The 27,100-nt window shown below is 36.2% G+C and overlaps 1 protein-coding gene across 2 annotated transcripts in view; it reads left to right on the forward strand.

Annotated features, from left to right (window-relative positions):
• Positions 1-27,100, forward strand: part of RGSL1 (regulator of G protein signaling like 1) — a 113,840-nt gene that overhangs the window by 55,760 nt on the left and 30,980 nt on the right. For both annotated transcript variants that reach the window (XM_045452597.1, XM_045452595.1), the window contains 5 exons: positions 18,979-19,084; positions 21,924-22,117; positions 23,431-23,548; positions 23,975-24,086; positions 26,311-26,440. In XM_045452597.1, coding sequence (XP_045308553.1) covers positions 18,979-19,084; positions 21,924-22,117; positions 23,431-23,548; positions 23,975-24,086; positions 26,311-26,440 — 660 coding nt within the window. The remainder of the gene's footprint in view (positions 1-18,978; positions 19,085-21,923; positions 22,118-23,430; positions 23,549-23,974; positions 24,087-26,310; positions 26,441-27,100) is intronic.

Raw genomic sequence — 27,100 nt, forward strand, 5'->3', positions numbered from 1 at the left:
TGGTTCTTTTTTTGGAATTTTCCAACTCTCTGCTTACTTTGTCCATCTGTTCTTGCATGTAGTCTACTTTATCTATTAGAGACATTATCTTATTTGTCATAATTGTTTTAAATTCCTCGTCTGATAATGCCAAAACCCTGCCATGTTTGGTTCTTATGTTTGCTCTTCTCTGTAAATTGCGGGGTTTTTTTCCTTTTGGTATGACTCATTTTTTTTCCCCTAATAGCAGGACATGATATACCAGGTAAAAGGAAATGATGTAAATGGGACTTTAGTAATGTGGAGGTGAGGTGTGAGGGGAAGGCAAGCATTCTATAGTCCTAGATCTCAGTATTTTAGTAAGGCTATGCCTCAGGACTGTGAACTTAAAAAGAGCCAGGAAATTAACATGGATACATTACTACCATTTAATTTTCAGGCTGTGTTGAAGTTTCACCAAACGTCTCCTTATTATCCTTCAGTTTGGAACAGTGCCTCAAATTTTCTGGATTTTATATCCTTGACACTTTTGAAGATTGCAAGGTTATTTTTATAGATGTCTTTCAATGTATTTGTCTGATGTTTTCTCATGTTTAAACTTGGATTATACATTCAGGTTATTCAGAAATATCATTGCAGTAGGTGGTACACAATTTTGCAATTGTTCCATTACTGGTAATGTTTCCTTTGATCAGTTAGTTATATGGTGCCTTCCAGGATTTTCCATTATAAATTAATTTTTCCCTTTGTAATTAATAAATATTATATGGGGGAAGGGAGAAGATGGTACTTTGAAATTATGTAAATATCCCATTCTTTATCATGCTTTTAATTTATTCATTTAGATATATAAATGACAGATAATAGATAAATAGATAATAGAGATACTCAGTGTTTACTGATATTATTTCATGGGTTTTAATCTATTATTATAGATACTTATTTTGATACTTATTTCAAATTGTCTCCTTTTTGGTCAGTAGCATTCCATTCAAAGCTGCTTCTATCTCTTTTTGACATGTCACTGCGCATTTTCTTGCTGTCTTGTATGAAATTTCTGTTCCAAGCTCATTTTGTACTCTCTATACTCTAGTCCTAGAATCAGCTATTTCTCCAAAGAGTGTAGTTCCTTCTCTTAGAGAATGGTATTTTAGAAGCCAAGATACAGGGATTAGGTTAGTTCATTGCTATTGGGATCACTGCAATCAGGTTTTCTCAACAGACAGAACTAAAGAACATTTATGTTTGTATGTATGTGTGTATGTGTACACAGGGACATTTATAGCTATATTTTCCATATTTATATATATATCGAAAGCCATTAAACCCCACCAATATCTCCAATATAATCCAACACAACTGAGTTCATTCTATTTCTCCTCCTTTTCCATTCTTTTACCTCTCTGACAATGAGAAAACTAATTCCCAGTTTCCTAAATGAATTTACTTATTGATTAATTCCTTTTATGTAACTAATGCCTTGTCTTCAACACATTATACCAAGTCCTTTCCATGCATGACACCCTTCTCACCTTGTTTGAATTCCAACACCATGTTTAAGATGCTTCTTCATGGGGAAATGCCTCATTCCGTTCTGGTGACCTGTTCCAGGATGCTGCTACATGTGTCCACTCCTCCTTGCCCTTGGAGCTCTGACTCCCCAAACCTGGTTATCCTCCTTCCACAGGGATGTCTTCTTTATTTTTCTTGGGCATTGATACCCTCCATACCAGGCTGCACCCATTTCATGTGTAGACTCTCTCCTCATCTTATTTGGACTTTGTCACTCCACACCAGGTGACCCCATAACATGGACATCCTCAACCTACTCAGGTTCTGACACCCTATGCTAGACCACACTTAATGGGATTATCATCCTCATTCTGTTCAAGATTCCACACCTCATGCTAGTCTGCTCCTTTGTGCCCTAGCTGGGCACCCTTCTCAACCAAGTTGGACTCCCTATGTTGGACCTCCCTTTGTGTGGATGCCCTCCTTATCCTGCTTGTGTTCTGAATTCTCCAATCCAAGTTGTCCTTCATGGGGATACTCTTCTCCTCAGGTGGTGCTTCAGCACAGAGTTTAGGGCAGTACTTCTGGGAGCAGGGAGAAGACCCCCTTATTCTACCTGGAATCTGTGCTCTTCCTCCCTTTTGGTACTTACACATATCTTCTTCTGATTTTATAACTTAATTGTTTAGGATATGAAGCCATCTCTTCAGTTTTTTAAGGCTGGACTAGTCTCTGCCATTATCCCCAGAATGTGATATTGTTTGTATCATCTTTACTAGGGGCATGGAAGGAGTTTCAGAGACTTCCACTTATCTTGCTCACCATAATAGCTCTTACTCCTTAGGCCAAGGAAATAATATGGTGATCTTGCCAACTGCCAAGTAATTTTATTCCAGTATACACTTAGTGATTAGAAAAATGACTACTGAATGTATGTGTAGGCCCAGTGAACCCACTGTGAGCTGGACCTGGGCTAGGACTCCATTTATTACCTAACCTTTATAAGTGGTTTCTCTAGTGGGGTCCATGATGACATTCTGGAGATCCAGATAACAGTGTTAACTAGGACACTGTTATCAATAGTTCTTGAAATGACTGGATATTTCCCTTCCAGTTCCTGTAGTAATTGCCCAAATGTCCCATTGGAGAGGGATTAGGAATATCATTAGAATTCATTTTCCAGAATGTTCTAGGGTTTTCCTTCATGGAGAACTTTCTTCAGTCAGTGTGTTCCAGGTCTGAAAATTGACTCAGGTTTAGAAACTGAGCAAGGAATTGTGGCTTTCTTTGGTACAACTGCTCTCAGTCATTTATCCTTGATATCTTTTGGTTGTATATATTAAGCAGTAAATTGTTTGGTTGCCTATCTATTTAACACCATGTTCTATTAACCATATCCACAGCTTTCTGAGAGTCATGTCCTCCTAGCTGCCAACTCTGACTTTATTGCTTATTATAGTAGTAGCATCTTTCTTACTTTTGGTAGTAAAGTGCCTCCACTTCACCTCTATGATTTTGGTATTTTATTTCCTTTGCTATCAGAGACCTCAATTTGGTAATAGTTAGTCCTGACCTATGGATAAAGATGTTTTGGAAAACCCAGAGTTGGTACATTAAGAATATGCAGACTATGACCTACTGAGTAACAATGCACAAACAACCCCACAGCGTTGGCAGGTAGCTCCATTGGCATCTGAACTCCTGCTTTGGGGAAGATAAAACCCTAGGGCCATTTTGATTGGAAGCACAGTTTTTTTTTTTTTAATTTTTTTAAACGTTTATTTATTTTTGAGACAGAGAGTGACAGAGCATGAATGGGGGAGGGTCAGAGAGAGGGAGACACAGAATCTGAAGCAGGCTCCAGGCTCTGAGCTGTCAGCACAGAGCCTGATGCGGGGCTCGAACTCATGGACTGCGCAAGATCATGACCTGAGCCGAAGTCGGCCGCTTAACCGACTGAGCCACCCAGGCGCCCCGATTGGAAGCACAGTTTTAATACAGTCGCACAAAAGAAGTAAAGTCACAAAATGTATTACTTTCAGTCTCAAAACAGGGTGCAGCGAGCCAGGGGAAAAACATTCCTTCATCATAGTTTACCAGTGAGCAGAAGAGAGAACATGAATAGGGTAGCAAACACCTATTACTTATAAGGAGATTGAGGCAGCTGTCACTAATTTTTCATGGACCCAATTCTGAATGGCCATTTTATTTATTTTTATTTTTATTTTTTAAAATATAATTTATTGTCAAGTTGGCTAATGTGCTCTTGGTTTTGGGGGTAGATTCCCATGATTCATCGCTTACATACAACACCCCAGTGCTCATCCCAACAAGTGCCCTCCTTAAAGCCCATCACCCATTTCCCCCTCTCTCCTGCCACCCCCACCCATCAACCCTCAGTTTGTTCTCTGTATTTAAAAGTCTCTTATGCTCTGCCTTCCTCCCTGTTTGTAACTATTTTTCCCCCTTCCTTTCCCCCGTGGTTTTCTGTTAAGTTTCTCAAGTTCCATGTGTGAGTGAAAACATATGATATCTTTCTCTGACTGACTTATTTCACCAGTTCCATCCACGTTGCTGCAAATGGCAGGATTTCATTCTTTCTCATTGCTAACTAGTATTCCATTGTATATATAAATCACATCTTCTTTATCCATTCATCATTTGATGGACATTTAGGCTTTTTTCATAATTTGGCTATTGTTGAAAGTGCTGCTATAAACATTGGGGTACATGTGCCCCTATGAGTCATCACTTCTGTATCCTTTGGATAAATTCCTGTTTTTTCAGAGCAGCTGTACCAGTTTGCATTCCCACCAACAGTGCAAGGGGGTTCCCCTTTCTCCACATCCTCGCCAGCATCTGTTGTTTCCTGAGTTGTTAATTATAGCCACTCTGACCTGTGTGAGGTGGTATCTCAGTGTAGTTTTGATTTGTATTTCCCTGATGACGAGTGATGTTGAGCATCTTTTCATGTGTCTGTTGGCCCTGAATGACCATTTTAAAATATTCCCTGGGAAAAACAAAGTGGAACTTGGGCTGAGAATTCTATTGGGTCCTTATCTAAATGTCCAGAATCTGGGTGTGAGCAGAGCTGTCATACTGCAAAATGCCTAGGCAGATACTCAAAATGGATGTTTTCTCATCATAGGAAGCCACCATTAGGCTCCTTGGTGATTCTAGTGCTGTTCTCATCAGTGCTTTTTTCCCCCTACTTTGGCTTTAGTAAAAGGATTGAGCCCTCTGTGGCACATTGTTGGCTGGTGGGCTTTTTATGTAATTGATCTTCTGTAGCAGGCTTGGTTCTAAGAACCATTTGATGTCTTCCTCACTTATTTGTTTTGGCCACTAGAATTTCTACTAAGGGGCACCTTGGTTAAGCATTTAAGTCTTGATTTCAGCTCAGGTCATGATCTTTTAGGAAATCAAACACCATGTTTGGGATTCTTTCTCTCCCTCCCTCTCTGCCCCTCTTCCACTCTCACACTCATGCTCTCTTTCTTAAAATAAATAAACATTAAAAATTTTTTTTACTTAGTGTGAGCCATTGCTTTCCCCAAACTTCTAAGAGTGAGCCAAGTAATGTTGCCTGCCTCCCAGGATCCCTACCAGCCTCTTAAATCCTATATCCTAGGATAATGCTCTCATCTTAATCAACTCTCCCTTAACCAACTTTATATTTTGTCACCTGTGAGCCAGCACCCTCAGTATTATTCCCATACATTGTCTCCTAGCTTCTGTCAATACATGTTGGCTAGGTTCACTGCTCCCATGAAAGGCTCTCTACCCTAGGTGGAGCAGCTCCTCTTTCAGCTGAGGGCCTTAACTGTGCACCATCAGCAGGCAAAATTCACAGGTTAGGAGAATGAGAGCTTCAACTCAGACGGGGTGGAAGGGCTCTGAGCTGCACACTACAGCATCTACTGCAGTATTCTTAGCCCAGCAGCTTAGGATATATTAATGTGATTGGTTAACTCAGTAGTCACAGGGGGAATTTCTATGTCTACTATGAGTGTGTTTCTCCAGCCTCTACTCCTGTGTACATAGTTTATATACCTATATTCTGTGCATACCTTAGTATTCTTATATTTAACAAGATCTTGTGACCTGATTTAATTAGCATGCCCCCCACCCCAATATCTCAACTCTGTTCTCCCTGATGGAAGGAAATGAAAAGCCAAGGTCTCATGTCCCCCCCCCCCCATATGGTATTAGAAAGTTTCTACTTCAAATCACCTAGCCTCTGTTTTTTTCTCTCTCCTTAGCCCCCATTTGCCTCTTTTTTTAATAATTACTCATAATTGTGAAGAATAGGAAAAGGAAGAATGATCATCAACTACCCTTTTGAACAAAGGTCACCTCTATGTTACCTCCCAATTTTTAATCCTTTCCTCTTTCCCAAGGAAATGGCAATTTAGTTTTATCTGGTGTTTTAAATTTACATACTTTTTTGATATTTATATAAACTGAATCATACGTATATACTCCAGTGGCTGGCTTTTTTACCTCAACATTATATTTGTGAGTTCAGTCGTGTTGAGTGCAGCAGTTGTTAACTACTTTCAGTAATGCAAAGCAGTTGTGTAACCATCACCATATTTTTTTTCATTATTATCCCCCCCTTCAAGGAACTTTTTAGACATGAATTTTGATGCCATAGGTATACTATGTATCAGTCATATATAAAAAAAGAAGATTTTTCTGACCCTCAAAAACTAATTTGCACCCTGTTAGGAACAATATCTTCCATCAAGAATGCATGCTGTAGACTATTCTAATATATAAATACACTATTTTTATTTAATTCAAAAGTGATGAATATTTGAGAATTGTTTCAGTTTTTTTGGTGCTAATATGAACATCTTTGTGAATCTTATTTGATGTACATATGAACACATTTCTGTTGAATATGTACCTAGATTTTCTGGGTCGTAAGATATGCATATATTCAACTTTGGTAAATAATTCCCAATACTTTTGCAAAGTGTTTGTACAAATTTATGCTCCTATCAACAGGGTATAAGAATTCTAGTTGTTCTACAATTTCACCAATATCTGATGTGCTAAATTTTTATTCTTAGCTATTCTTGTGTGTAGTAATATCCCATTTATTGTTTTAACATTTGTTTTAACATTTATTTCCCTATTTAGTAATAATTTTGAGTGACTTTTTATTTAAAATTCAGTTGGAAATGACCAGATATCATTCTTTCTCATTGCCAAGTAGTATTCCATTGTATATATAAACCACATCTTCTTTATCCATTCGTCAGTTGATGGACATTTAGGCTCATTCCATAATTTGGCTATTGTTGAAAGTGCTGCTATAAACATTGGGGTACAAGTGCTCCTATGCATCAGCACTCCTGTATCCCTTGGGTAGATTCCTAGCAGTGCTATTGCTGGGTCATAGTGTAGTTCTATTTTTAATTTTTTGAGGAACATCCACACTGTTTTCCAGAGTGCACAAGTTTGCATTCCCACCAACAGTGCAAGAGGGTTCCCATTTCTCCACATCCTCCCCAGTATCTATAGTCTCCTGGTTTGTTCATTTTAGCCACTCTGACTGGTGTGAGGTGGTATCTCAGTGTGGTTTTGATTTCTATTTCCCTGATGAAGAGTAACAGTGAGCATCTCTTCATGTGCCTGTTGGCCATCTGGATGTCTTCTTTAGAGAAGTGTCTATTCATGTTTTCTGCCCATTTCTTCACTGGATTATTTGTTTTTCAGGTGTGGAGTTTGGTGAGTTCTTCATAGATTTTGGATACTAGTCCTTTGTCTGATATGTCATTTGCAAATATCTTTTCCCATTCCGTTGGTTGCCTTTTAGTTTTGTTGATTGTTTCCTTTGCAGTGCAGAAGGTTTTTATCTTGATGAGGTCCCAATAGTTCATTTTTGCTTTTAATTTCCTTGCCTTTGGAGATGTGTCAAGTAAGAAATTGCTGTGGCTGAGATCCAAGAGGTTGTTGCTTGCTTCCTTCTCTAGGGTTTTGATGGTTTCCTGTCTCACATTCAGGTCCCTTATCCATTTTGAGTTTACTTTTGTGAATGGTGTAAGAAAGTGGTCTAGTTTCATTCTTCTGCATGTTGCTGTCCAGTTCTCCCAGCACTATTTGTTAAAGAGGCTGTCTTTTTTCCATTAGATACTCTTTCCTGCTTTGTCAAAGATTAGTTGGAAGTCAGGCAGAGAAAGACAGATAACATCCATATGTTTTCACTTATATGTGGATCTTGAGAAACTTAACAGAAGACCATGGGGGAGAGGAAGGGGAAAAAACGTTACAGAGAGGGAGGGAGGCAAACCATAAGAGACTCTTAAGGACTGAGAACAAATAAAGGGTTGATGGGGGCTGGGGAAGAGGGGAAAGTGGGTGATGGGGGTGATGGGCATGAAGGAGGGTACTTGTTGGGATGGGCCCTGGGAGTTGTATGGAAACCAATTTGACAATAAATTATATTTAAAAAAAATGAAGAGTTTGTAGGTGCTGTTCAAGGAATAGGCATAGGGAGGGGATTTACAGGAATGTACTCAGTGATATATTTCAAGGGAGATGATTCAGCAAACATTTCAAAACTCAGGTAATATTTTTAAAGATTTCTTAGAGATTCAAATTGATTTAATGTTTGGCAAAATAATAATAATAATAATAATAATAATAATAATAATAATAATAATAATGCTTTTGTTAGGCTTCTACTATACTCCTAGAGATTATGATATTCTTCTTTGTTTTAGGAATTAACTTTATAAACTTAATCTGTTGGTTCTGCATATCTGGTAATATATTTCTCGCCAAGAAAAATAAATAAATAAAATTCAATTGGATATGGTGTGTGTGTGTGTGTGTGTGTGTGTGTGTGTGTGTGTGACAATATCCCTATTCAAGTCTCTTGCCTACTTTTCTATTTGGTTTCTGTCTTTTTTTTAAGTTGATTAGTATGAGTTATTTATATATTCTATATATGAGTCACCTAGCAGTCACATGTGTTACAAGGATCATATTCTCTCTCTCAATGGTGTCTCTAACAAACGGAAGCTCTTAATTATAATCCAATTAAAATTGATTTCATTGATTTTTTTACTCCAAGGTCATAGAGATATTCATGTTTGTTTTTTTCTGAGCTTCTTTGCTTTGCCTTTAATGTTAAGATCTACAGTCCAACTGGTATTGATTTTTATGTTTGATGTGAGATTTAAGGATCAAGCTTTATTTGTTTTAGATATGAGTGTCCAATTAACTTGCACCATTTATTGAAAAGATTATCCTTTTCCATTGCTTTGTAGTGCCACTTCTGTCATAAATCAAGTGTCCATATCTGCATAGGATTGTTTCTGGACCTTTGGTTGAATTTTTCTATTTGTCTATTCTTGCACAGGTACAACACTATCTTAATTATTATAAATTTGTAACAAGTAGTAATAAATGGTAGAATTACATCCTCCAATTTCTTTTGCTTCTTTAAGATTGACATGGTTTTTCTTAGCCCCTTGTATTTCTATATTAAAGTATTAGCATCACCTTATACATTTCCAGCAAAAAATGGCTCTAGGATTCTTTCCTCCTGCCAGCCCCTAGCAAATGTTAGTTTACTCTCTGTCCTCATGGATTTACCTACTGTGCATATTTCGCATATGGAATAATATAATATGTAACTGCTAACTTCTGGCATCTTAGCATAATGTTTTCAAGATTCACACATATTTTACCATATATTAGTTCTTCAATGCTTTTTATGGCTGGATACTATTCTATGGTATGGATATACCACCTTTTGTTTATGAATTCATCTGTTGATGAATATTTGGATTCTTTGTACTTTTTGGTGACTATAAATATCGCTGCTATGAATGTTTGTGTGCAAGTTTTTGTTTGAATACCTGTTTTCAATTATTCTGGTTATGTATCTAGGAGTAGAACTACTGGATCATATTCTAATTCTACATTTAAATTTTTGGGAAAACCACCAAACCATTTTCCACAGGAGGTGCACCATTTTACATTACCATCAGTGATGGATGAGGATTCCAGTTTCTCCATGTCCTCACCAACACTTGTTCCTTTCATTTTCTTTAAATTATAGCCATCCTAATGGATGTGAAGTGGTATCTTACTGTGGTTTTGGTTTGCATTTTCCTAATAACTAATAATGTTGAATACCTTGCATGTGTTTGTTGGCCAATCTTCTTTGGAGAAATGTCTGTTTAAGGCCTTTGCTCAATTTTTTTATTAGTCTGTTTCTCTTTTTGTTCCTGACATGTAAGAGTTCTTTAAATGTTCTAGATACTAGAACTGATGACAGACATATGATTTGCAAATATTTTCTCCCATTTTGTAGGTTATATTTACTATTCTGATCTTGGCCTTTGGTGCACAATTTTGAAATTTAATGAATTTATCTATTTTTTCTTTCTTTCTTTCTTTCTTTCTTTCTTTCTTTCTTTCTTTCTTCCTTCCTTCCTTCCTTCCTTCCTTCCTTCCTTCCTTCCTTCCTTTCTTTCTTTCTTTCTTTCTTTCTTTCTTTCTCCTCTTCCTCCTCCTCTTCTTTGCTTATGCTTTCAATGTCATGTTTAAAAATCTGTTGTCGAATTCATCATCTTGAAGACTTACACCTATGTTTTTTTTTCAAGACTTTCATAGTTCTACTCTTACATTTATATTTGTTATTTATGTTGAGTTAATTTTTGTGTATGGCTTGAGGAGGGTTCAAATTCATTCTTTTGCACATGGGTAGCCAATTATTCCAGCACTATTTGTTGAAGAAACTCTTCTTTCCTTGTTGAGTGGTCTTGGAATCCTTGTCAAAAGTAAATTAACCATAGATGTGTGGGTTTATTTGGGGGCTCAAAATTCTATTTTGTTGATTTATATGTCTGTCCTTATTCTAGTACCACACTGTTTTGGTTAGGATAGCTTTGTACTGAGTTTTGAAATCAAGAAGTCTGAGTCTTCCAATTTTGTTTTATTTTTTCAAGATAGGTTTGGCTATTTGGGGTCCCTTACAATTCTGGGAGTTTTTTGACCAGCTTTTTGGTTTAAAACAATCATTGACCAAAGCATAAGAGACTGTTAAAAACTGAGAACAAACTGAGGGTTGATGGGGGGTGGGAGGGAGAGGAGGATGGGTGATGGGTATTGAGGAGGGCACATTTTGGGATGAGCACTGGGTGTTGTATGGAAACCAATTTGACAATAAATTTCATATATAAAAAATAAATAAAAAAAATAAATTGGTGAAGAAAAAAAAATAAAACAATCATTGAGATTTTGATGTGGATTGCACTGAATCTGTAGATCACTTTGGGTAGTATTGCCATATTAAGTCTTCTAATCCATAAGCATAGGACATAGTTTCATTTATTTAGGTGTTCTTTAACTTCTTTCAGTAATCTTTTGTAGCTTTCAATTTATAAGTCTTACATCTCCTTGGTTAAATTTATTTCTAAGTATTTTATTCTTTTTGATGCTATTGTAAATGGAACTGTTTTCATTTCACTTCATAATGTTCATTGCTAGGGTATAGAAATACAACTGATTATTATGTGTGTAATTTATATCCTGCAACTTTTCTGAATTCATTTATTAGCTCTAATAGTTGTTTGTTTTTTTGTTGGTTTGTTTTTTAGACTCTGTAGGATTTTACCTATATAAGATCATATCATCTATGAATAGATATAGATTTGCTCCTTCCTTTCCAATTTGGATGCCATTCGTTTCTTTTTCTTGCCTAAGTTCTCTGGCTAGGAATCTCAGTACAATGTTGAATAGAAGTGGTGAAAGAAGGCATCCTTTCTTGTTTCTGATATTAGGGAGAAAGCTTTCAATATTACCATTGAGTTTAATGTTATCTGTGGATTTGCCCTTTATCATGTTGAAGAAGTTCTCTTCTATTTTTAGTTTGCTGGCTGTTTCTGAATTTTGTCAAGTGCTTTTTCTGCATCATTTGGGGTGATAATTTTTCCTTTATTCTAGTAATGTGATGTATTACATTGATTGATTTTCATATGTTGAACCATCCTCACATTCCTGGTATATATCCCACTTGGTTATGGTGTATCATATTAATATTCTACTAGATTTGGGGTTGCTAATATTTTCTTGAGGATATTTTCATCTATATACATAAGGGATATTGGTCTATAGTTTTCTTTTTGTATGATGTCTTTATCTGGTTTGGTAACAGAATAATTTTGGCCTCTTAGAATGAATTAAAATGTCTTTTCCACTTCTATTTTTGGGAAGAGTTTGAGAAGAACTGGCATTAACTCTTTAAATGATATAATATAGAATTAACCAGTGAAGCCATGTGGTCCTTGGTTTTTCTTTGTTGGGAGGTTTGTCATCACTGATTCAGTCTCTTGTTATAGTATATTCAAAATTTTTATTTCTTCTTGAGTCTGTTTGATTATTGCATATTTCTTAGAATTTTTCCATTTATCTAGATTATCTAATTTATCAGCATACAATTGCTTATAATATTTTCTTTTTATTTCTGTGGTTGGTAGTAATGTCTCTACTTTCATTTCTGATTTTAGTAATTTCAGTCTTCTCTTATTTCTTGGTCAGTCTAACTAAACAGCAGCTTTGTTGATCTTTTCAAAGAAAAAAACTGTCTTGTTGATTTTTTTTACTTTTCTTTCTTTTGTTTTTCTTTTTTTAGAGAGAGCGAGAGAGAGAGAATGCAAGCAGGGGAGATGGGCAGAGGGAGAGTCTTAAGCAGGGTGCATGCTCAGAATGGAGCCCAAGGTAGGGCTCAATCCCATAAACCTGGGATCAGGACCTGAGCCAAAATCAAGAGTCAGATGCTCAATAGACTGAGCCACCCAGATGCCCCCGTTTTGTTGATTTTCTATATTGGTTTTCTATTCCCTATTTTGTTTGCTTCCACTCTAATCTTTATAATTCTGTTTTTCTGCTAATTTTGGGTTTATCTTGCTATTCTTTATCTAGTTCCTAAAGGTGTAAGTTTCAGTTACTGATTTGGTATCTTTTTAATATCTGCATTTACAAGTATAAATTTCTCTTTGAACAATGTTTTTGCTTCATCCCATATGTTTTGGTATGTGATGTTTTCAATTTCATTTAACTCAAAATTATTGTACTTTTCAGCTCCAGAATTGCTATTTGGTTTCTTTTTGCCATTTCTATCTTTTTATTGATACTATATTTGGTGAGATGCCATTCTCTTGACTTCCTTTAGTTCTTTGTCCATGCTTTCCTTTATCTCTTTGAGCATATTTAAGACAGTTGATTTAAAGTTTTGTCTAATAAGTACAATGACCAGATTTCTCATGGACAGTTTCTGTTGTTCTTTTTTCCTGTGAATAGGCCATATATGTTTTTCTTTGCATGACTTTTTTTTGTTGTTGTTGAAGACTGGACATTTTGAACATTATAATGTGACAAAATCAGATTTCCCCCTCTCCTTCAAGTTTGCTGTTGCTGCTTTTGTAGGTTTTGTGTGTGTGTGTGTGTGTGTGTGTGTGTGTGTGTGTATGACTTTTCTCAACTATTTTTGTAAAATCTGTATTCTTTGTTATGTGTGACCACTGAAGTCTGTGTTCTGTTAGCTTATGGGCAACAGTGTTTTGATAGATTCCTTAAATGTCAGAAAGGAAAGAAGGAAGGAAGGAAGAAGGAAGGAAGGCAGGAAGGAAGGAAAAGGAAAGAGAAAGGGACAAAGAGAAAGGAAAGGAAAGGAAAGGAAAAGAAAAAAGAAAAAAGAAAAGAAAAAAGGAAAGGAAAAGAAAAGAAAAGAAATTAGAAGAAAAATTACTCTACTGGTCTTTGCAGATTGGCTATGTGTTGGAATACTCTTTCAATGCTCAGCCAGGCCATATACAACTCTGCCCTAGCATTCATTTCCCATTTGCTTGGACCTTGAAGTCCAGCCAGACATGAAAGTTGTGGATCTTCTCATAACTTCTGAGCATACATCCAGTTCTGAGCATATGGATAGGTTTTTTAATTCCTCAGTTATGTGGGATCTTTAAAAATCCTTATTACCCCATGTATTTACTTTTACAACTTTGTGTCTATTTGGTGTCCCAACTGTTGGCCCAGGCTAATGTACCCAGTATTTTTGCCTTTAAATGCTTCCAGCAAATGTCACATGGGATGCATCTCAACCCTAAAAACACTCCAAATAGGGCAAAACAAAGGCTAGTCCTTGTGCAAATACTTCAGGGAGCCAACAGACAACCTCAGTTCACAAGAGACAAACACATTCTTTGAAAATTAGATTCTATTGCTACCTTTGGCAATAGCAACCTTCATCAGGAATGTAAACTGCTGACATATGGCCACCACTAGTGTGGAATGGAGGAATGGTAGGTGGACAACTTAAAATGCCACAGCATTTTCTTACCAGATGCAGCTACTTCTTTATTCCCTAAGCCTTCACTTATTGTTAAGTTCTTGGCCAGATTCAAGAGTCCTGTAAAACCATGATTTTGACCATTTTTGCCACCTCTTTAGTTGCTTTTATGGAAAATGGATACCTGAAGCTCCCTACTTATCATTTTCTGTGATATCATTCCCTATTATACTTTTTTAAAAAGTTTAAAAAAGAGAGAGAGAGAGGGAGAGAGAGAGAGAGCAGGGGAGGAGCAGAGAGAGGGAGAAAGAGTGAATCCCAAGCAAGCTCCACTCTGCCAGTGCAGAGCCTGATGCAGGGCTTGAACCCGTGAGATCATGACCTGAGCCAAAATCAAGAGTCAGATGCTTAACCGAATGAGACACCCAGGCGCCCCCCACCACCATTGTACTTTTTAACCCATAAATTTGGTTTATCCCTCCATTTAAGTTTTTTGAAGTTTCTTTCAATAATTTTTTATAGTTTTTCCATGTAATATTATTTTATAGCTTCCAGTATATTTGTTTCTAGGTCTTTGATGTTTTCTAATACACTTGTAAATAGTATAATTTCTAAAGTTTCATTTTTAATTTGTGTCTGGCATATAGAAATATAGTTGATTTTTACATGTTTGTCTTGTGCTCCACCACTTCCCTAAATTATTCATTCTAAAAATTTGTCTGCAAATTTGTTTGATTTTTATACACACACAGTTGTGCCCTCTACCAACAAAGAGTTTTATTAGTGTTCTCAAATATTTATGCCTTTGATTTATTTTCATTACCTCATTGGTCTTACTAGATTCTCCATTACGCTTTCAGATAGAAAAAGTGTTGGCAAGCACCTTCGTCTTAATCTGAGAGAGGTTTAATTAAAACTTAATTTCTTTAAAATATATAGGACTTTACAGACTTTCTATTTCTTCTTATATCATTTTAATATGTTGTATTTTCTACACACTTATTGATTTCATTTGAAATTTCATATATGTTATTAAGTTGCTTGTGGTACCCTCTTATTACAATTAATTATCTATAAAGCACGTAATGTTGGATGCAATATTTTGTATATGCAACTAGGTGTATTTCACTATGTTCAGATATTCTATATCCTTAATGATAGTTTTAGTTTACATTTCTATCCATTACCAAAAGAGAATTTTTAAATCCCCCACTCTGTGTATTCTTTCTTTTTCTTTCTTCCTTTCTTTCTTTCTTTCTCTCTCTCTCTCTCTCTCTCTCTCTCTTTCTTTCTTTCTTTCTTCTAAGACTTGCAGTTTTTCCTTTATATTATTAGAGGCTACAGCTCTAGATACAAGCAAATTTGGAATTATAGCTTTCTGGTAGAGCAAATCATTATCCCTAATAACGCTTCTTACTTTATTATTTTTCTAATATTATTATAGTCATTACTTTTCTTTCTGGTTAGTGTTTGCTTGTTATATCATTTTCCACTCTTTTATTTTTTAATATCTCCTTCTTTTATATTTAAGATGAGACTCTTTAAAGCAGAATCTCTTTTTTTTTCTTTTTTGGTGTTTTCATTTTTGTTGAATCCAATTTGAGAATTGTCTTTTAATTAAAGTATTTAGGGGCACCTGGGTGGCTCAGTCAGTTGGTTCAGCATCCAACTTTGGTTCAGGTCATGATCTCATGGTTCATGAGTTCAAGCCCCCCATCGGGCTCTCTACAGACAGCTCAGAGCCTGGAGCCTGTTTTGGATACTGTGTCTCCCTCTCTCTCTGCCCCTCCCCCACTCACACTCTGTCCCCCTCTCTCTCAAGAATAAATAAACATTAAAAAATTGTAATTAGAGTATAAGTCTGATTACATTAACTGTAACTTCTCATGTATTAGGTTTTAAATGCTACCTTACTATATTATATTTGTCCCTTCTGTTCTATGTTCCCTTTTCTCTCCTTTTGGCTTTCTTTAAGATTACAAGTTTTTTTAGATTAATAATTCTATATATTCATTCTGCTAATGTGTTGTTTTTGCATGTTTTCTTTTTTTTAGTGGTTACCATATAGATTTCAAAATGCATCCTTGACATATTAAAATTTAATTTAAGTTACTGCTTTTACTGCATATATATTACTGTTTTATAAGTCAATATTCATTTAGGCTTACTCACATATCCACTTTTTCTTTCTTTTTCATCATTTCCCACTCCTCTAAGCTGCCTCCAAAAACACCTTTTGCATTTCCTTTAGTGTGAATTTTTAAAGTATTTTTATTTTGGTTTTATTTGTTAAGATTATAGTCTCTGGATATAGAATTCTTGGTGGAATTATTTTATTTTAGCACTTTGAAGATATTATCTTATTATCTCTTGGCATCCTTAGTTCATTTTGAGGAGTCAGCCTGAAGCCTTTACTGACATTGTTTAGTAAAAAGAAATATTTATTTTATTCATTCCACTACCTCCCCCCATATTTTCTTTTCTTCTTTTCTTTGATGCAAATTTACTATTATGTACCTAAGTATTTATGCTACTTGTGATTTCAGGACTTCTTGAATTTCTGACTTGATGTCAGTTGTCAGTTTTAGAAAATTTTCAATTATCTCTTCAAATATTTGTCCTGCTCCGTTTTATTTCTTCCCTCCTTTTGATAACCTTACTACCTATATTTTTGACATTATAGCCATGTGCTTGTCTTATGTGATTTTTTTCTTTATTTTCCATATTTTTCTCCATATGTTTCAGTCTGCATATTTGATTTAAATACTAGTTCAGTAATTCTCACTTTGTTATGCATAATTTGTAATTAAACCAATTTATTAATTCTTAACTTTCTTAATTTCAGTCATTAAATTTTTTATTTTTAGAATATTTTTTGTCTGATATTCAGTCTATGTTGATATTTTCCTCCTTTTAATTCCTTGAGCTATATTAATAATAGTAACTTTAAAGTCCATATTTGGATTTCATATATCTATTTCAACTATCAATTTTTTTCCCTTGGTTTTTGGTCAGGTCTTTTAAAATACATTGTTATTTCTGCTTTATTTGTGAACATTGTTGGTAAGAAATTTGTAGAGATAATTTGAGGTTCTGGGTAATGTTATTTTTCTACAGAGAGGATTTCATTATATATCTGACATACAAGTATGTCGCAACCGGCGCGACAAACACCGAGGTCAGGGTCCTGAGGGTAGGGGAATGCAAGAAAAAAGAGAGAGAAGAAAGTTTGGGAACAGGAGGGTCCCCTGGGCTGATGGCCCAAGTGACGGCTTTATTGTTGCTGTACACAATCTTTTATATCCAGACTCTTATGAGTCAGGCCATTCTAAGAATAAACAGGTTTCACATAATCGCTGCCAACCAAAACATTTAGTTCTGTGTTTCTTGTGCATTTTCTAGACGGGTCACAAGAAGACCTTGTTGATAAGATTGCTAGCAAAACACAATTCCCATGTTTGTTTCTATCTGACTCGGGGTAGAAAAAGGGAGGTAGCATTACTGCCAACACCTGCAGACCACAGGCTTCAGGAATTAACTTTCTCAGCCTTGACAAGGCTTTCCTATGCCCTTGAAAGTGGGGGAATGGGAGGGGGAACCACCGGGTTGGCTGAGTCAACAGGGAACATTGCTCGACCCGGTCCCAGCCTGGCACCGGGGCCCGGCCCCCCACACAAGTAGCATCCAAATAACCTTAATCCATTTAGGGATTGAGTTGGTGCAAAGTCAGTTTTTATTCTTTCTGATGGATGAGCTATTTCTGGTTTCCCTTACTTCTTGGGATCCCAATTAAAAGACTGGGGTACTTGTCAGAGCCTTTTCTCCTTTGCTGTTTTCAATTTTGCCTTCTTCTGCCTTGAGAGTCTGCCAAAAACTTTGTTAAATTTTTCAGTAGCAATTGTCTTAATTGATAAGTGTCTTGAGAATAAAAGTAATGCCAGGTTTTTTTTTTTTGTCCATGTTCTAAAGGCCAGTGGTTTTTGTCTTCTGACCTATTGTGGTTTTAACATTATGAATGCCTCTAGGGTGTGAACTTACCTTTCTGGTTTCTAACATTCTCTTTGTTTCTTATTTCTATGTTTTTATTTTTTTGTCTTAATTTTTTACAAGCTTACATATGAGTTTTAAAAGGGTTATTTTTTTAATCCAGCATTTACAAGTGTTTGTATTGGAAGGTTTTTTGATTTCTTTTGTGTGAATATTTTTTTTTTTGTATCTAGTCTTCCATAGTCTTGATTTTATTTTTTTTACCTATTCAATTGCATTTATTTAGAACTAGTATATACCTCTATTGCTTTCAATTTTTTTTTGTATGCTGTCACTGAAAGTATTACTAAACCGCACAAAAATTATCTTTGAGAGTATACTCTATTTAATAAACATTTTAAAGCATTGACTATATAACTAGGACATGTTCTCACATAAGTAATATACCATCCTTGCCCTTAATGAGTTGAGAGTCTATCTTTTCTTCTAAAATACTCACCTCAAAGGGCTCTCCTAAAACACTGAGATCCTTGGAATCTGTTGTTCTTCGATAGTAGTGTTTTAATATGTTTTTTTAAATAATGGTTTTTAGATGGCAATAGGAAACCAGATACCCACTCTAAATTGTGTATGGTGTGATAGAGTACCTTTTAAGAAGCTTGCAGTGGGCACAGTGTTTTCAAGAAAGGGAACGATTTCAGTTAAAGTAAGAAGAAGATAGAGGAAATTCTTAACAAAGAGGTCAAGACTCTGTGAGAATTTGCTGATTACACAGAAGGAGTTCCAGAGGTGAAAGGGCATAGGATGGGATAACAGAGGTGTCAGGGAAGACTGAATGTCATGTGGACTATGGTTTAGTCAAAATGGCTGACTGGGGGAAGGATGGATGACATTTGGTGTTGAAATAAGAAATAAAATAAACTTGGTCTCAGCAGTCTTCTGATGAAGGTGGGTTCTGGGCCTAATGGCCAGCAGACTTAGATAACACAGTTGGAACTGAAGTCAGAGATAAAATCATCCCTAAATTTCTTTTCAGCAGTAATTGCCTGAGGTGTTGACAGTTGTGGGGACTATGATTTTTCCACATGCACTCAATGTCTGATAAATATCCTTTTTAATTTGTCCCTTCTTATTCTCTGAAATGTTCTTATAATATGGTATTCCCTAACTTTGTGATTTTTTGTTAGATTTCACAGTGGAAATTATCAGAGAACCAAGAGTGGTCTCACCCTCACCTAGGAAAACATCATTTTACAAAAGGACTGGTGTGAGGAAGCCCTCATTAAGACCTAGGTAAGACATAGGATTTGGCTACAGCAATATTCTCCAGACACAAGCCATCTTCTTTAATCTCAACATGTCTAATGCTGAACTTATCCTTCAGTATATGAGTTTTTTTTTTTTTTAATTTTTTCCATATATCATAAACATACACACAATATTTATTTATTTGTTTTGAGAAAGAGAGAGCAGGAGAGGGGCAGAGAGAGAGAGACAGAGAGAGTTTCAAGCAGGCTCCACTCTGTCAGCACTGAGCCTGATGTGGTACTTTGATCTCATGATGTGGGGATCATAACCTGAGCCCAAACCAAAAGTCGGGCACTTAACCAACTGAGCCACATAGACACACCCACATTTTGTATTTTAAACCAATTATTTATTTTCTATAATTGAGACCATGCAATATATATTATAAGATAACATTTTTTAACTTAAAAAAACTATCATGGACATCATGATAGTTTGTAGTTATATCCCCTTTCATAATATAGATGTAGCATGTTTTTTTATGGACATTTTAATGAACTTTTTAATGGACATTACATTATTTTTCATTTTTCACTGCTACAAATAGTGTCACAATAAACATCCTGGTATATATATTCTTGCCTATTTATAATAAATTCTAGAATCAACTTATTAAGGTCTCACTTCTAGGAAAAAAACTCTGTGGCCCTTTCTTTCAGAAGTGTCCACTTTTTTCTCCTTACCTTAGCACAAGTGACACCTCTACATAAAAAGTTCTTCAGATGTATGTCGCTATGACTTCCCTCTTCTCTGAGAACTACATCCCTAAAATACAACACAAAGTACTTACTGTGTACTACTTTTTACTGCTCTTTATTTTTTAGGTATCTTTTCCATTTTCTTGGACTTGACTATGATTTTCTTATAGGCCATGCCATTCATTCAATCATTCATTTTTTTTATTCAATAATTACCTATTAATGACTAGGTATATGAAAATTCCTTAAAGAAGATAAAGATAGAGTAACACATACAAATTTGGTAGTCAGAGTCACTGGGAGAATATTTTGAATAGAGAAAGCTCTCCAAAGTATGCTTTCAGTTACTGATAACATTCATTGAGGATGATAAGTCCTGTCTCTCTTCTAAATATTCTAGATAGATCTTCCTTCCTTTGAAGGAACTGAAATTGTTCTCTGACCATTAATCATTTATTTCTTTTGCTGTTCCAGTTTGCACCACTTTCCACTGTGTCTATAGAAATACCTATTCTATTTAGCTAAGTATCACAGAAGTGTTATCATCTGGTTTCATGTCTTCAGTTAAGACCAAAACAGAATGCCCCATGGATCCCACAGTTGCATTTCTCTTTAACCTTGTCCCTAGCCCTTGTTCAGTGCAATAAACAGTTATTGAACATATACTGTGTCCCAGATACTAATGTTACAAAATGAAATATATTCCTTACCTTTACAAGGCTGACCTTAAATTTTCATAATAAAATATTGGATAATTACTATAAGGGTATAGGAAAGAGAAGTAAATTTTGAGTAAGGATTAGGAAAAGTTAAACTATCAGAAGAGACCCCAAACTACATGTACAATTTCATGTGCATGTGCAAAGAAATGAGAGTATTTTGAAGGTAGGGCTAAACCTTCCAAGCTAAAGAAATGACACAAACATAAACTCACAAATATAAAGGTATTTAAAAACTTGAAAATAGCCCAGTGGCATTAAGGCATACAATGCATGGGGTGAAGAGACATAAATTATAACATTAGAAAGCCAAATTGAGACCAGATAACAAAAATAAAGTCTTAAAAGAATTATTAAGGAATTTATGTTGATTAACTGGAAATGAGAATTTCTTGAGACTTGTTGGAACAAGAGTAACAGAGATACCTTTTATATGGATTTAGAAAACAGTACCCAGACAGAAGTAGTAATGATATATATACAGGAGTCGGAACATCAGAGACTGAAGACAGAAATAATAGTTAGAAGGTTGTTGCAGTTGTTCATACAGGTGATATTAAAAACTTGACTTAGGGATATCTGGGTGGCTCAGTTGGTTAAGATCAGACTTTGGCTCAGGTCATAATCTCACAGTCCGTGGGTTTGAGCCCCGTGTCGGGCTCTGCGCTGACAGCTCAGAGCCTGCTTTGGATCCTCCATCGGTCTCTGCTCCTCCCGCTGTCACATTCTCTCTCTCCTTCTCTCAAAAATAAACATTTAAAAAAACCTTGAATTAACCAGTGGGAATAGAAATGGAAGGGAAGATACAGACTTTAAGACCACCGAAGAGGAAGAATCAGACTTCTGGAATGGTGGAGGAAGAACATCACAAATTGTATCCCTATAAAAGTAATGATAAAGGGGCACTTGTGTGCTCAGTTGGTTAAGCTTCTGACTCTTGATTTTGGGCCAGGTCATGATCTCATGATCATGAGATCCAGCCCTGCACTGGATCTTAAGATTCTCTCTCTCCCTGTACCCCTCTCTCCTGCTCCCTCTTTCTCTCTCTCTCTCTCTCTTAAAAAACAAACAAACAAAGGGCCATATTTCATTCTTCCTCATTGCCAAGTAATATTCCATTGTATATATAAACTACATCTTCTTTATCCATTCATCCGTTGATGGACATTTAGGCTCTTTCCATAATTTGGCTGTTGTTGAAAGTGCTGCTATAAACACTGGGGTACATGTGCATATAAAATTTTAAATTTATCTCTAAGTAAATAGTAACCAATTTTTTCACCCTGTTTTTTACACACAGCTAAAGGCCCCACAGTCTGGGAGATGCCCTTTCCCATTCCATAGTTGGAGCAGAATCCAGGTTTATCATACCTTTCTCTTCACCAATGATGCTTTCTTGTTTTCCAGAAACTTGACAGAAGTCCTCCTAAATTCAAACCACTTGGAATTCTTCAGGGAGTTCCTCAAAGAACGGAAGGCTGATAGCCCCTTGAAATTCCTGATGGCCATACATAAGATCAGTATTGAGACAAATGAAAAAATTTACAAGTCTCTCTTTGAAAATATAATCAAGACTTTCTTCCATGGCAAAGTCCCTGCTGGTATGCATCATGTTCTCCTGATATTGTTTCCTTTTCCCTTTAGTATTTTAGGAGAAGAGTTTGACAGAAAACCTGTCTCATGTGAATCCCCTGAAAGAGCAGAACAGAGCAGTGGCCGCACGAGCAGTATTGAGATAAAGATTAAGAGGGACAGTAAAAACAGAGAGCGACAATAATAAAACTAAAGTATAATACTAGTATGGGAAGCCAAATGCAAGACACTTGTACTTATATGTGAAATATATCCTTTCATTTAACTGTGTTCAACACTGAAAATAGGATCTTATTTAATCTCTATAAGGTAGGAATGAATAGATCCATTTTTACTAATGAGGAATATGAAATTCAGAGAACTTGAATTCAAACTCAAGTCATCTAACCCTTAAATCAACTAGACAGAAATTAAATACAAAAACAAGAGTTAGCTATTTGTAAAGTTGGAGTTCCCACGAACTATGGGTTGTAGAGACAGTTGTACTGGGAAGGAGAAAACTGTCTCCCTGAAAATCTTTATTTCATTAATTTTGTTTTCTTGCCTATGGAGGGAGGGCAATCTGACCTATGTAAATTTATCTCGACCAGAAACAAAAGTTGCAAGTATTGACCTATATAATTCTAGAGGAGAAAAAGAGAGGTGAGCATAATTCTATCCTCAAAGTAAACAAATCTATAGCAAAGCAACGAAGATAAAGCCTTTTATTTTGGCACAAATGAACTGATGTGTGTGTGTGTGTGTGTGTGTGTGTGTGTGTGTGTATTTGCTTGTGGCAATCTAGATCAGGTTATAAATTTTATGAAAGTAAAAAGAGAGGTACAACTGGCAAATCTTTACTTGTAAGAAATATTTATTTGTTCAGTCTCAGGAAGAAGACAAAGAGGAGTATGTAGATCTTGTCCTTGATAAGTTCTCAAGTCTTATTCATGAACAAAATAGTCTCTGAACACCTGGAGAATTATATTGCCCTCGTGATACTTATTTGTAATCTTGGATTCCTCATTTACCCCAGCAGTTTAACATTAATCCTTTACTGTTCTGCTCTCTTCCTAAACCAAAAACTTTAAACTAGCTGCAGAGATGAGTCCTTTAAATATTTCTTTCCCCTTAAACACTCATCTTAGAAACTTGAATGGAAGTAAACCAGGACTGTATTTGCTCTGCAACGCTCCTCTGAGATTTTCAAACAAATTGGAGTGAAGAGTTCAGAGTCTAACCAGATTGAGAATAAGGGACAGACTCTAAGATGAAAACACACGAACTACCTCAGAAATGGTAGAAGAGAAGATGAGGACTTTTTCTCTTTTGCATTTTTTAGAAGTAATACTGCAGTGTGATGCCCCCATTATACAAGAAATCTCTCACATGCGTCATGTCAGCACAACTACATTATTAACGCTACAGGGATATGTCATGAAATCTCTAGAAGAAAAGTGGTGAGTATTGATCAGTGAACGCCGTGGTTCTTTCTGGACCTGCACAGCGGCTTCTGAAAGCCATAGTACTCAAAGAGTCTCAAATTCCAGAAGTTCACTGCCAGGGCTTCCTTGCAAGAGAAAAGGAAATTTATCTTGAATCCTCTACTTACCTACATGCTATGCACATGCATTGTGCACACACGTCCAAACACACACACTTCAGTTCATTTACTTGAACAAAGAACAATACAGTATTGATTAGGAAGGATAGGCTGACATTAGCAAAGGATTGAAATTGGAAGAAGAATATTTGTTAATGTCTCACTATTCCCCAATTCCCATTTTCTCGACTTCCTCCAAAAGCTGAGATAGGTTTGCCTTGACTGTTACCTTTTATGTACCAGGTGTTTGCCTTCTTTGATGTCCTTGGTCTCCTTTTGGCAGGTTTAAAGATTACCAAGAGCTGTTCCCACCTTACCCTCAGGAAGGGCAGCATATTGAAGTACAAACTTCTAGGAAGCCCTCAAAGACAACAACTTACCTACAGGAATCTCAGGTCAGTGAGGAAGACAGTGAAGACAAGACACCGGGAACAAAAAAGCACTGCTTAGGCATTGTCAACCATGCAAAACAGTTTCATTGTTAGCTTATTTATTCACCCAAACAACTACTCTTTTGGATAGGTTTCTTAATTCACATTTACAAAGACGAATTCTGAGGCCCAGAGAAATTGTTACAGTGGGAATTTAAGAAAATCCCTGCCTTCACTCTCTGTGACCAAAACCAACTGAGTGATAGACATAAGGTTTAGATACATGGAGATCAAAATGCCAGTGTTTTTTTTTTAATTTTTAAAGTTTATTTATTTATTTTGAGAGAAAGAGAGAAAGAAGTAGAAGGAAGAGGAGGAGGAGGAGGAGGAGGAAGAGGCAGAGAGAAAGGGAGAGAAAGAATCCCAAGCAAGCTCCATACTGGGGCTCAAAATCATGAACTGTGAGATCATGACCCGAGCAGAAACCAAGAGTCAGAGGCTTAACTGACTTGAGCCACCCAGGCACCCTCAAAATGTCAGTGTTTTTACTGCTGAAAGCTAGTTTGAAGGACATGGATTGGCCGTGAAGCCAAATGGGTTTAATAATCCTCTGCACGCAAATTAAACTTAGTTACAAGTCCAATCACTGGCAAAATGGAGCAACTCAGGCCTGCATTTACTTGAGTGAACCCCTTATGAGTGACAAAGGGCAAGCCTAAACACAGGTATCCTGCAAACAAGAGACTCCCAGAGAGAGAATGCAGGAGGCTGACAGTAGAACATGTCCATTTTTTCCTTCCAAAGCTATCAATTATTTAACCCATTCTTTCTCCATGGGAGGAGAGCAAAGGGAATTTTTTTCCAGCTTACACAAAAGCACTTTAATTGACAGTATATAATTTTCCAAAATACAGTTTTGTAAGGAAATGGCAATAATACAGTTTTTACAAAGAAGTTTCTCAGTAAATCCCAGAGTACTTCAGACCTCCTCCACTAAGATGCATGCTCCCCAAGACAGGAATGTTATTCAGGAATGTCTCTTCATATGATTTGAGAAAATATTTATGCTTCCTTTAAATAATCACTTGCTCAATGTGTTGTAGAGTTGATTAGTATCAGAAAAATTTGAGCCCAGCTCCATCTGACTCCAAAAATCGTGCTAAGATTTCTGAAAATAATGCCTAAGCCCATTGATCCTATACTCCAGATATGAAAACTTCTGCTCCTTCCTTTCTCCTCTTTATTTTCTCCATGTATGAGTCAACTCCATGTCAGGATACCATGAATGATCATGTAGGACATTAAACAGAATATTGCACCCAGAACCAGGAGACTTCGTTTTAATTTCAGGTCTTACAGTTGCTCTTAGATAAGAAAAGATGAAAAGAAACCAACATGGATTTAGTGCCTATTTTGTGCCAAGCACTGCATTAGACTTTACATGTATAATCACTAACCCTCACCACAACCCTGAAGGCTGTTGTTTCTATTTTACACATGGAAACATTAAGACACAGATTGAATTGACCCAAATTACACAATTAGGAAGAAGCTAGACTCCAGATGGAAAATTTCTGATCCCAAATCCAGCCACTACATGACTCTCTAAAGCCATGCTTACACTGAGGATTCCACTTTGTAGAATGAGACAACTGAACTAGTTGATCAATAAGATCATTTCTGGCTCTAAATATCAATTTGTCAAGGGGTAAATGAATTACAGAATGGTCACTGGGTATTATGAAACAGATGAGGAATTTATAAAATGCATTTGTGTGTGTGTGTGGTGTGCATGTAATTATATTTTTCTCTTTTTAATGATTAGAAATGTTTTTATTCATTTCCTTATTTCTTCAACACTTCAAATCTGCCCAAGCCATTATTCTCTTCTTGTGAGTTTTACTTCTCTTTGACCTCTGTTTTCTTCCTGTTCTTAGCTTTCACACTCTCTCTCCTAATCATGGCATCTTAAATCTTACCATTGAAAAATGGTGGTAGAAGGGGCATTGCCAATGGCCCCATGCTTAGGTAAAGCCAGAACCTTCTACCCACTATCCACTTAATTTAGGGAAGGCTAACAGTTCTCTGACTTGAGTTTCCTCATCTTAAAATTGGAGCTAAAGATGATTTCTTATAAAGGAGGTGTTGTGGGATTAAATGTAATGAATGTCAAATTTCTGTCATAGTAAACTTTCAGTGAACAGAAGCTATACTGATGAATGTGGCATACCCCTCTCTCTTTTCCCAGAAGAGAGGCTGGGTGAAAATGATTAGCTTTATTAAGAGCTTTTGCAAGTACCGCAGATTTATGTCTGATCCCAGTAAACGCCACGAATTTGAAGAATATCTTCACCTGGAAGTACAAAATAACAAGGAAAGTAAGTCACTTCTCTATTTACTGCCTTTCCTGTTGACATTCCAGACACAGGGGTTAGCCCCGATAAGAAACTTCAGGGCGGTTGCTGTGTGTCATACCTGTGTTAGTGTGGGGTATAGCAAGAACTCCAGGTCCTGGGTGCAAAGCCAAGCTCACCCCTGCTTAGAGAGGATGTGAGTCCAGTGGCTTCTGCTTACAGAGCCAGCAATGGTGGAAAATGACTAGTCTAAAGCATAGCAAGATCTTACATTTTATAAAACTGTCTGTAGTATAGATTTATTCAACTACTACATTTATTATTTCATTCACTCATTCATCACTTTTTGAGAATCTACTATGTAGCAGGAACTTTGCCAGGTGCTGGAGATACAGTAGGAAACATGCAGCATATGTCCTCATGGCATTTACAGTCTTGAATGTAAGACAGAAAATAAGAGCCACAGGTGTTGGAGCAAGATTTCCTGGGTTTGAATCTGCCATTTTCTAACTGAAGGACCTTGTGAAAGTGGTTTGTGCCTCTGTGTTTTTTTTTTTTTTCATCTGTAGAATGGTAATAATAATGGTGCTTTTCTCATAAGATTATTGTGGACATTAAGTGAGTTAATACATATAAAATATCTTTACCCATTGCTATAAAAGAGTTAACCAGTGCATTGCTATT

This window comes from Leopardus geoffroyi, chromosome C3 (genome assembly GCF_018350155.1).
Source record: "Leopardus geoffroyi isolate Oge1 chromosome C3, O.geoffroyi_Oge1_pat1.0, whole genome shotgun sequence".
Taxonomy (NCBI): Eukaryota; Metazoa; Chordata; class Mammalia; order Carnivora; family Felidae; genus Leopardus; species Leopardus geoffroyi.